At 44.1% G+C, this 12,661-nt stretch overlaps 1 protein-coding gene across 2 annotated transcripts in view; it reads right to left on the bottom strand.

Moving 5' to 3' along the window:
- The window catches only part of RMND5A (required for meiotic nuclear division 5 homolog A), a 75,568-nt gene that overhangs the window by 38,908 nt on the left and 23,999 nt on the right, over nt 1-12,661 (bottom strand). For both annotated transcript variants that reach the window (XM_056114755.1, XM_056114762.1), the window contains exon 2: nt 9,558-9,700. In XM_056114755.1, coding sequence (XP_055970730.1) covers nt 9,558-9,700 — 143 coding nt within the window. The remainder of the gene's footprint in view (nt 1-9,557; nt 9,701-12,661) is intronic.

Below are 12,661 nucleotides of genomic sequence, written 5' to 3'. Positions count from 1 at the left end.
CCCACTGTACTATTGTGTGAGCCCGAGAGTCAAGTCTTGCCAGTGAATCTGATTCTAGGGGCTGGGGCAATAATACAGTGGGTAGGGCGTTTGCCTTGTATGTAGCCAAACCTGGGTTCGATCTCTGGCATTCCATATGGTCTCTGAGCACCACTAGGAGTAATTCCTGAGTGCAGAGCCAGTAGTATAACCCCTGAGCATCGCCAGGTGTGACCCAAAAGGCCAAAAAAATAACATTAATAATCTGATTCTACAGTTAGAACAACTTTGGGGGACTGAAGAAACAATACAAGAATTAAGGGGCTTGCTTTGATCCCCAGCACCACATGGTTTCCCCCCAACCATTACTGGGCGCAGGCCTGGAGGCACCTGGGGCTTGCTCAGGTGTCCTGATAATCCCTGGCACTGAAGGGACAAAGCAGCACAGCAGCGTCAGGTCCTAGATGTGAAAGGCTGGCCTTGGGTGGGAATGGCAGGAGGGGTCCTCCAGGCCTTCTGAGCACTGCTTGGGGGACACCTCTTCCTCCAGAAAAGAAATTTTATCTTAGAAAACAAATGAAGGTTGGAGATTTGTCTCAAAAGAGGTCTGGCTTTAGAACCTGGTAACATACACTCAAAAAGTCCTGCAACAGAGGCAATAATGATAAAATCACTTACTACAATTATAAACTGGATTAGCTGGTCCAGCATAATGGGTTAGTAGGTCCCCCACCCCATCTTTTTTTTTTTTAATTTATTGAATCACTGTGAGAACAGTCACAAAGCCTATCAGTTCAAGTCTCGGTAGGTCATACAATGATCAAACACCTGTCCCTTCACCGGTGCACATTTTCCATCACCAAGAACCCCAGTATACCCCCCCTCCCACCCACCCCCTGCCTGTATGGCAGATTTCCACTTTACTTTCTCTCTACGTTGATCACATTCAATATTACGACAGAAGACCCAACACCGTTATTTGGAATTTTCCCCAACATTCAGACCTGCCACAAAGACATCATTAGAAAATTTGTTTTCTATTGTTGATTATAAAGAGCATGTGATGTCATGTGGCCACAATAGTGGCCACGCAAATTTGGATTTCTGATATTTTAGTAATAAACCTCGGGTCAGCCATGTTGGCTGCGTGCAAGGCAAACGCCCTACCGCTGTGCTATCGCTCCAGCCCGGGATTACTGCCAGAAGCCCCTGGGTTCTGAGATTGGTATGTGTGCCTCTGGGATCATGGTCGGTTAGAAGCCAGAGGAGGCATTTGAGGGTAGCAACCCAAAGCATTGTCATGGTGGGGAACAGGGCCGATTCCACCCCCATCCCATGAAGCCCCACGTGCCTCGTCAATGCAGTCTCATACCTGGCTGTTCATTAGGCTCTAAAAGATGCAGGCCATCATGTCGCCCCTGCAAAGGGGGACAGGCGGAGGGACAGACACCCTTCCCCTCCCAGGGCGGCATAGCACCATAGTTAAATACACAGTCCAGAGGTATTTTGGTTGGGCATTATCTTTTGCTCAGACTTTTTCCCACCACCACTGAAGGCTGATTTTCAGGGACAAATGCTAGATCATTTACTTTCCATTGATCACTTTGCATATCAGGAAAGGTTCAGGAAAAAGTCCGGGTACCCACATGCCAGAGCCCTGCTTGTAGAAGCTCATGGTCACCGGGATTCCATCTGGAGAAGGCGGGGAGACAGCACCTACCCCATCTGGAACCTCCTGGTGACGTTGGCTCTGGATTGGGGAGCCATCCTGAGAATTCTGAGAATTCTCCGGGAGCTGTGGGGCCCTCCAGCCGGTTTTTTTCTTCTCTGCTGTGTGCTGTAAGATGGTGCTAGGGGCGGGTTGTAGGTGTGACTTCCAGAATCAGAGGTTGCCTGGGAGTCTAGGCGGCCCCAGTGCAGTTCGGAAAAAAGTCCTGGTACCTGCATGCCAGAGCCATGCTTGCAGAAGCTCATGGTCACTGGGATTCCATCTGGAGAAGGCAGGGAGACAGCACTACCACATCTGGGATCTCCCGGTGATATGGGCTCTGGATGGGGCCCAGAGAATTCTCCGGGAGCTGTGGGGCCCTCCAGCCGGTTTTCTTTCTTTGTTGCTGTGTGCTGTAAGATAGCGCTGGGGGCGCCCACTCCATCTTTCAACCTAACCTGATTTGGACATTATTAGACCAAGGAATTTATCTCATCTTCTAGTATCAGGCAAAAGTGGGTCTACACCACCTCCAGTGATCGCACATTCTAATAGGAGACCTGCTTACAAAAGGTCCAGGTTCCACGAGTTGAACTGTAATTCAACAAATAATTAGCACTATCATTAAGTCAGCATAGTTTCGTATGCTGTACTGAGAGCATAGGTATAAGAACAATATAGGCCCACAGTTTAGAGTTAATGAAATGTGACAGATGGTAGAGAAAGCAAAACTCAATTTGTCTTCAAAATAAATTTTCAGACTGAGAGGGCAAAACCAGTATTATTTCATCAAAACAATAAAGTCCAATACAAGAGAAGAGACGCAGAAAGCATTCGGCTACTTGGAGGCGTCCGCTCTCTTTTCCTGCGGCCCCTATGGGAAAAGCACGCCCAGCTTACTCCTGGCTCTGCACTCAGGGGTCACTCCTGGCCATATGCAGTGTCAAGGACCGAACTAGAGTCAGTGGCGAGCAAAGGCCTTAACCTGGGTACTATCTATCTCTTCAGTCCCAGAGTCGGGATCTCTAAACTCCCACGACCTCTCTACACAAAGGAGCTGCATTTAAAGAAGGTATCCAGCAGTGGGCAGCAAGGTACCTGAGATTCAAAAGATGTCCCCAGCCTCATCTTTTCCCTTAATTCTCTCAGCACAGGAGTTTTGCTTCCCACAGACCAGGTTCTTTCATGGGCTGCTAATCACTCCCCAGTTCACATGTTTCCAGCCCTTCTTTCCGCTTGGAAAGCTCTGAGAAACATGCTAGAGAGACTTTAAGAGACCCACTCTGGAGCAGTCACCTGTGGCCAAGAGGTTGGGTCAGGTCCTGGCTCAGACCATGGTCGGAGAGCATGGTTATTCCCATTTAAACTAGATACACTTAAAAGGATCGACTTTCATCTTGGACTATAAAGATGCAAGATTTTTGTTTGAACTTTTTTGGCCACACCAAGTTAATCGCAGGGCTTACTCCTGGCTCTATATTCAGGAATCACTCTGGCTGGGTTCAGAGGACCACACAGGGTTCCAGGGGCCAAACCTGGGCTGGCTGTGGGCAAGGCAAGTCCACCACCCACTGTATTATCTCTCTGGCTCCACGGGTACCTTTTTAGGAAATATCCTTCAAAAATTTAGACAATTTTGTATTTTCTTGAACTATTGGTTAATAATTGTGTGAGAGTTTACTATCACATATTATTTTCAGGAAATATATTCAGGCTTAGTAACTTGTCACTATATTGTTAGCCTTTTACTCCTATTATTAAAACTCAATTCTAAAAAAAAAAGTGTATCTGTTTATACTTCAGAACTCCCCCCCCCATAATTTTTTTAGTCTTTCTAATCCTTCTTCATCTTTACCATTCATGGGTCTATCCATTCCACAGTAACAATAAGTGAAATTCTGAGCTAACACATATCTTCAGACTTGCCCGACCCTATCTAAACTAGCATTAAAGGTTTCTCTCTAAGTACCTTTTTCTCCTTTCAGACTCAGGTCACACCTACCTGTGAGCTATTCTAGACAGTTCACTCAGAACAATTTGGGGTTTGTTTTTATTCTTTTTTCTTTTTGGGTCATACCCAGCGATGCTCAGGGGTTACTCCTGGCTTTGCACTCAGGAACCACTCCTGGAGATGCTCAGGGGACCATATGGGATGCTGGGAATAGAACCCAGGTCAGCCACATACAAGGCAAATGCCCTACCCGTTGTGCTATTGCTCCAGCCCCAATTTTGGGTTTTCTATTGATTTTTTTAAAATTGTTTTTGGGTCACACCCAGCAATGTTCAGGGCTTACTCCTGTCTCTCTGCTCAAGGATCACTCCTGGTGGGGCTTAGGCTACCATATGGCATGCCAAGTTTCAAACCCAGGTTGCCCGAATGCAAAGCAAAAGCCCTACCTGCTCTGCTATCTCTCTGGCCTATCAATTTTTAAACCCCCATTTCACTTTTTATAGCATTAGCATCCACTCTTTTAAAAACAGAATTTTGCCTCATCAATTTGGATACTCCATCTAATGACAAAAGATAACCTTAGAAAGCAGATTTTTAATAAAATGTATAACTATTCTTTTCCACTTTCATATATCAACATCAACAGCAATGGCATAACTGGTTTTTCAATATAGCAGAGTTTGAGAACAGAGTTTGAGTGAGATTTAGAGTCAAAAGTATGTTACTTTCATGGTCGGAGAGAGAGTATAGTGGGTAGAGCACTTGCCGCCTTGCATGCAGCTGACCTGGGTTCGATCCCCAACATCCCATATGGTCCTCTGAGCAACACCAGGAGTAATTCCTGAGTGTAGAGCTAGGAGTAACCCCTGAGCATCCCCGAGTATGCCCCAAATAAATGTTTTTAAAAAGTATGTTACTTTGTTCTGAGGCCTAGCTGTCTTATGTGTAAATTAGTAATAAATTACCTGCATCCTGGGATACAAGTATGCTTAAAACACACAATTCTTTAATTTTTTATTTTATAAGGTAGTTCACAATATTTGATTACATTTAATATTCAAACACCAATCCCACCACCATTACACCTTCCTACCACTGTATCTGGGATGTTTCCATCCCAAACCACAATTCCTTTCCCAAAGCAGAACCGAAACAATAAATTGTGTATTGTTTGTTATAAAAAAAAACTGCTGAAGATGCTACCAAAAGAGTATCCATAGAGGAAAGAGAAACACACATTTCAAAATTCTTCGTTCTTAAACATCAGTTTGCTCAACACATTACATGTCTTCCTTTAAAAAAAAAAAACTGCTATAAAACCTAATGACTAATATTTATTTGAAAACCAAGGTTATATTATGGGCATCTGAAAATAAAAAGTATATTAAAGCAGAGCTCTCCAACAAATTTTTATACTCATACTCAAAAGCTAATAACACAGACTTCTGGCTAATAACACAAACTTCTTTTCTGCTTACGTTTTCAGAAAAGTGATGACTAGAGAACAAGGGTTAGTAGGTCAACACAAGAAGTATAAAATGCTACAGGAAAAAAAAATCATCTAGCATGTTGAAATGTGGCAAAGAGATGCCTCACAGGTGGGAGGCCCTGGTTCAATCCCTTACTACTGCCCTCCCTGCCAGTAGCACAAACTAGAGTGACCACTAGTCAGGAGTAGCCACCGAGCACCACTAGGTGTACACCCTCCCCCCCCCACACACACACTTTTTTTTAAAAAAAGGTACTAAAATTCTTCCTTCTTAAGCATCAGTCTGCTCATAAAGAGGTGACAGGCTTCTCCTGATGCCTGTAACTGGGTGGAAACCTGCGTCCATACCAAGGTGCCCGCGAGCTGCTGGACAGCATTCCAGTTCATTACTCAAGTCTGTCTATTGTGGTACTGAAAAACTGTGCCACAAGAGTTTCAGCTTCATCTTGTTTGTTCACCACCAATCTGCTCAGCCTTTACAAGAGACTGCTCAGAAGCTTTTACAAATTTTCCGGGTCCACACTAAACGGGAACAGCTTTACACATCAAGGGACTCTTACCCAACAACCACCACCAGAATTCCTCACGGATGTCTGAGTGAGGTAACTGCTTCCTCTGTAGCTGAGGTCAAACCAATAAGAAGCCAAAATAGTTGCTAGAAAATACAATAAAAGGCTTGCTCTTCGAGCCCATGTTCTTTCTTGAATACATATCTTGCTTGCTTCCCTCTGTGTTTCTCTGCTTGCCTATTTCCACGCTGGAGAAATCCGTGTTCTCTCTTAAACAGGTACTTCTTTTTCTTCCCTCACGTCTTTCTAAATAAGTTTCAATAAAAACTATATTGCTTCACTTCAAAAAAGCAATGAAAGGTGTTACAGAATTGGGTTAAAATATCTAAGTTTTCTTCTGTGGCCCAGGACTACATAGTTCAACTTAATAAATGTCATATGATGGATCTAAAGAATCTGCGATTTATATCACCTACGATCCCAACTACATTAACAGAAATGTAAAACTACAATGACCAAAAACAATTTTTGATAAAGCCCTATTAACGTACAAGTATGAGGGGAAAAAAATTCCCAATAAAGTAAATCAATGTGTAATTAGTAAGTCAAATCAAACATATCCCCAAAAAAGAACCAGCCTGTAGTTTCTCTCTATATTTGCCTTGTTATCCACTCAAAAAAAATCTTCCCACCTTCTTCAGATGGAATCCTGGTGACCATGAACTTCTACAAGCATGGCTCTGGCATGTGGGTACTGGGACATTTTTTCCGAACTGCAATGGGGCCGCCCCAGCTCCCAGGCAACCTCTGATTCCGGAAGCCATGCCCACAGCTCATCCCCCAGCACTATCTTACAGCACACAGCAACAAAGAAGAAAACTGGCTGGAGGGCCCCACAGCTCCCAGAGAATGCTCCAGGCCCCGTCCAGAGCCGATATCACCGGGAGGACCCAGATGGGGTAGGTGCTGCCGTCCTACCTTCTCCAGATGGAATCCCGGTGACCATGAGCTTCTGCAAGCATGGCTCTGGCATGCGGGTACCAGGACATTTTTTCCGAACCGCGTGGCCACTTATGCGGCCGCACAACATTTCCTTATATGCAAAGTGATCAATGAAAAGTAAATGACCCTGCCACAGAGGCAGGGTGGGACAGGGGGGTGGGGGGTGGGAGGGATACTGGGACCCGTGGTGGTGGAAAATGGGCACCGGTGGAGGGATGGGTGTTTGATCATTATTGCACAATTGAAACCCAAGCACAAAAATTTGTAAATCTATATATAACTGTACCTCATGCTGTTTCACTAATAAAAATTTAAAAAAAAAAAACACAATTGCACAGACAGTAAGATCACTTTTTGAAGTAAAATTCTGAAATGTAACCTGTACTTTGCATGTATAAAACCATCTGATAATGCAGGAAAATGGGGTTCATCGTGCTTTCTAAATGTAAAATTAAATTCATTTGTTTGAAAGATAAAAAAAAAGTTCTTCCATTTCTGGCACTGAATACATTTAAATGCTTTGTCTTTAAAGCTATCCAAAATACCTCAGAACCCTACTGAGTATTTGAAAGACTTCCTAGACGACAAAGAAGTCCGGGTTGAGGCCATCACCACCTATCCTTGAATCTGGGATTTTGGTTCAGATACCTCCTCCAGCACTCTGGAAGCTTCTGTTTTCCCCACCATCACAGCAGTATGTCGTGTCCTGTCCTATTAGATCTTCTGGACAAGCAGATGCCTCTGCAAACCACCCAAGCTTGAACCACAGGAAATGCTGCAAGGCCTCGATCACTGTCAGCCACCAAAACACTTCAAACACCATAGCAGCCAAACTCAGCCATCTTGGGGGACTCTGAGGACTGCTCGCCAACAGAAACGTAAATCACCTCTAGTGTGTTCTACCAGCAGGGCCAAATTTCTTAAGCTGATACACACCAAAAATCACAGGTACACACCAATCAACACAGGAAGATATCCAACACTACAGGCAGGTCTAAAACGCAATGTGAAAGCTGACTGTGACATCTGTCACCCCTTTGACTGCCAAGGGTGATTTGCCATGCTGGCTGGTTAGGGAGGTGTCCCGCCCTCCTCCCTCTGTATTCCTCAGATGTCCCTCCTGAAGCCTTGTGCACAGCTCAAGTGGCCGACTGCCCCGAATGAACAGAGATGAGTGATACTGAGGTGATACTGCTAGCACCTCCAAACAAACTCTCAAGGACAGTCTGATGACAAAGCCACTTCCCAATCTTGTGTTTACTCCATTGGAGTTACCAAACAGGTGTGCCAACCTTGAAGCTATTTCCGGGAGTGCTCAATTACCTCGCCAGCTTTTCCCAGCAACTGCCATCAGATCACTTCTCCAAAACTAAGGGTCTGCTACCAACACCACTCCTCTGGCTTCACTGGCTAAATGAAGGCCTCAGTTTTATGGAGTACTGTGAAGTTCTGTTCTCATGACTTTGTAAGGCACAGCTCCCCCGACAGTTCCAAGTCCCTGGCACTGTCATGTCATACTGCACCCACCAGTTAAGGACTGCCCTTAGAATCATACAGGTCAGATTCAGGCCTGTCAAACCTCGCCTTTCAATACAACTGCTCTTTCAAATAATTTCTAACACACCTCACCCATGAGTCAGAGTCACTCTGGACTCATGAGTTTCTATGTTACAGTTCTCTTGGCTGACAGACCAGGAAACTAAAATAACTAGTTAGAAAATATAAAATGTCTTTGTTTCAAAGAGTTGTCTCTGAAAAAGTTTTCCTAGAGTCCCACCAAGTTTACACTGTGTGAACAAAGATGTTCACACCAGTCACAAATTCCACCCATTAGCTGAGCTGGTCACAGCAACCCTGGTCCACCTGGTGCTCAAGTGGTAACAGCTAATCACTAAGGCCAAGAGAGCTTAGTCAAGAAACATCAAAAGAAAAATAACCCAACGCAAATGCTTGTCCTTAACTCTTCAGTGGGCTGGAGCGATGGCACAGCGGGTAGGGCGTTTGCCTCGCACGAGGCTGACCTGGCTGACCCAGATTTGATTCCTTCGCCCCTCTCGGAGAGCCCGGCAAGCTACTGAGAGTATCTCGCCCACACGGCAAAGCCTGGCAAGCTCCCCGTGACATATTCAATATGCCAAACACAGTAACAACAAGTCTCACAACAGAGACTTTACTGGGCCCGCTCGAGCAATTCGATAAACAACGGGAGGACAACTCTTTAGTAACACTGGAGAAGTGACTAATCTGCCACAGAAGGACACAGATGATGCATGAAAACGAATGCCAGGATGCTTTCCTACTTGGCTCAGAAAAGACAGTCACACCCGGGGCGGGGGGGCGGGGGGGGGGGGGCGGATAGGAAGTAGGAAATATTACTTCTGCAAACAATCTACCTCATAGGGCATTAAAATTTCATACCACATTGGAAATATACTCACCACCATCCTAAATGTGCTAATCATAAAAGAAAATGGATAAACACTAAAGTGGGAGAAAAAGCAGTTTTTAAAATACTGTTTTCCTTTTTATAAGACATAACAACTGGAGCTTTAAGAATAACAAAGTGGGCTGAAGGGAGAGCAAAAATGGCAAGAGTGTGTGCTTTCTGTGAGGGAGGCCCTCCATGAGTACCAAAGGAAGTGACTCCCAAGCACTGTGAGGCAGGAGTAAAACACTGCATCACCAGTTTTGTTCTGAAAGCAAACGGTTAGAGAGATAGTACATGATATGCATGTGGCCAACCCTGGTTGGAATCCCAGCACCCGGTAGGGTCAAAAAAAACCAACAACCAACTTTGTAAAACTGTATCTGCAAGTAATAATACAGCAAAGATGAAAGATATGGCATAATTTGAAAGCAGTGGCAAGATGAAGGAGAATGTTAAAAAAAAAAAACCAAGCACTTCTGTCAATACTGTACCTTATCGATGGCTTTTCCAACCCGTGAAACGCTGCTGTGGATGTCTTTGTGGTCTGAGGCCAATTTCTGAACGGTATCCTTTATTCTTTTACAGCACTGTGTCAAAACAAGTGAAAGTGTCCCTGATAACTCAGCATCTTGGCCTGTTAAAAAGAAAAGATGAAAGATTAGTTATACATCATAGCAAACACCAAGATGGCAAAGTTCAAATAGACCTTTAGAACATGAAAAATGGAAGTGAAGGGAAAAAAATCCATGAGTTTTAAAACAGCATGTCCTGGATGGGACAGACAGTAGAGTGGATAAAGCACTTGCTGTGGAAGCAGCTGGTCTGGTTCAAACCCCATCACTGCTAGGAATCCCTGAGCACAGAGCCAGAAGTAAACATCAAGAACCACCAGGTGTAGCTCCAAACCAAAAAAAACATAAAAAAATGAAACATGTTCATTTTTTTTAAACTGAATAATGATGAGCTACACTTACAAAGCTTTCATGTTGAGTTTCAGTCATACAATGATCAAACACCCATCCCTCCAACCAGTGCACATTCTCCACCACCAATGTCCCCAGTATTCGTCTTCCCCATCCCAGCCCACCCCACACCTTTATGTCAGACAATTTCCTTCTTACTCTCACTCTACTTTTGGGTATTATGGTTTGCAGTACAAATATTAGGAGGTCATCATGCTTGGTCCTTTATCTACTTTCAGCACACATCTCCCATCCTGAGCAGTTCCTCCAACCATCATTGACTTAGTGATTCCTTCTCTGTCCCCGCTGCCTTCTTAACCCTGCTCATAATGCAGGTTTCTGACCATGGAGCAATCTTCCTGGCCTGTCTCTACTGTCCTTGTGAGACTATGATATTTTATATTCTACAAATGAGTGCAGTCATCCTATGTCTCTCCCTCTCTGACTCATTTCACATAGCATGATACTCTCCATGACCATCCACTTATGAAACAGGTTCATATTTACAGACAATATATTATAAGTAAATATTTAAGTTTTAGAAACTTAAAAAAATTTACTATAACTATAAGTCAAACTCCTTTTATAATTACTAAAAGTGGTACAGAATTAAACTACTCCCAAGGTCTTATTCAGAAAATATTCTGTCTAAATGAATGTGCTTACTTTTTGATCCCCTTTAATTGCTCAAATCATTCCCAAATATCTTCATTTTACTGAATTTCAAGGATAGATTAATCTAAGTTCTCGACAGTCCACATTATCTATGTAAAAAATAATAATGTCTCGATACCATGATGCTCAGAGGCATTAACACAGCAGGTCTGAGCCTGCTATCCTGACAAAGGTCTGCTGCACAGATGGCCCTTGGCTGGCATGTGGAAACTAGGGTTTTAGAACAGTTCCCTCCACCTTCACTGACAGAATGGCTGGCTATGCTGAAACCATTTGTAGCATGCAGTTTAGGCCAAACTCCACTTCCCTTCTGGGAGTCTGAAATGTTGATCGCGCTAGACAAAAGGTACCTATAAGTATCCCATAAACACCCTGAATAACCCTCTTCATATTGGCTCCATTTGATGCTGGAAGAAGTGACTCCACTGGAGAAGATTCTGAAAGCTCTGTCCTGATTTCCTCTGCACTTTGCCTCGTGTACCTTTGCCCTTAGAAAGTTTTTCTTCACACCTTCTGTGTTAAAAATCCCAGTCATAACTGGAGGCTGCATGTCCTCCTCTTCACCACTGATACCTAGAGATGGGCCTGGTGATCCTGGACACACAGCAAGTCAAGTGAAAGTTACTATAGTTTATATTCTCTTTACCTGTGCTACTTCTTCAGGAAAAAGGGAGAAGGGAAAAGGGGTGAGGGGAATCCACCCATATCCATCAATTACCTCGTATTTCCCTCAACCTGCCTCCTCTGGCACCCCACAAAGGTAAGCTCAGTTCCGTAAACCAGTTCTCAGGCTCTTTTCCTATGGCCATCCGTTATTCCCAGGTTTCTTTTTGTTTTATTCTGGGCCAACACCGGGCTGTGCTCAGGGCTGACTACTGATTCTGCTAATGGATCACTCCTATGGTTACTCGGAAATCAAACCAGGGTTGGCAGCATGCCAGCCAAGTGCCGTAACTGCTGTACTATCGTTCTGCCCCATCCCCCTTTTTGGGGATCCCTTGAAATATCTCTGTATCTCTCATTTGAGAGAGGTCATTCTGACTGACTTCACTCAGCATGAAACCCGCCAGTGGTTTTAATACTTTAATTTCCACCGCCGCCCCCCCACCAGTCACCTGTAGGCCAACGAAAACAAAGCAGATAAGTAGGTCTTTATAGGACCTTGCCCCCACCCATATCCAGAAATCCTAACTAAAGCTGTCTGAAAGATGACCCAGTAATTTCAATATGAACAAGTCCAAAAGTACAGTAACCCTAGGAGGTGCATTTCCTTAACAAATACTTATTTAACATTCATTATGTGACAGGTGTAGTGTGGCACAAAATCAACTGTCCTAAAAATTACCTTCCAGTAACTGAGATACATAATAGCTGTTAGAAAAGATGAAGTCATGAAATTTACATATAAGTGGTACTACATGGAAAGTATCATGCTAAGTGAAATGAGTCAAAAAGAGAGGGACAGACATAGAAAGAGTGCATTCACCTGGGGAACATAAAGTAATAAAATAGGAGACTAATGCCCAAGAATAGCCGAGATAAGTACCAGGAGGTTTACTCCATGGCTTGGAGGCCAGCCACACATCCTAGGGGAAAAGGCAGCTCAGGTAGAGAAGGGAGCACCAAATAAAGGGTGTTGGGAGGATCCTCCCAGGACGGGAGATAATTGCCACTCAATGCCTCTTTTGCAAACCACAGCACCCAAAAGGAGAGAGAGAACAAAGGGGAATGCCCCGCCATAGAGGCAGGGTGGGAAGGGGGGTATGGGGGAGGGTGGGAGGGATGCTGGGATCATTGGTGGTGGACAGTGGGCACTGGTGGAGGGATGGGTACTTGATCATTGTATAACTGAAACCCAAGCACAAAAATTTGTAAGTCTACAGCTGTACCTCCTGGTGTTTCACTAAAAAAAATTTTAAAAAAAGAGATACATAATACCAAAAACAATCTTATTATAA

This window comes from Sorex fumeus, unplaced genomic scaffold (genome assembly GCF_029834395.1).
Source record: "Sorex fumeus unplaced genomic scaffold, SorFum_2.1 ptg000003l, whole genome shotgun sequence".
NCBI classification, from domain to species: domain Eukaryota; kingdom Metazoa; phylum Chordata; class Mammalia; order Eulipotyphla; family Soricidae; genus Sorex; species Sorex fumeus.
This window is presented reverse-complemented; position numbering and strand designations above follow the sequence as displayed.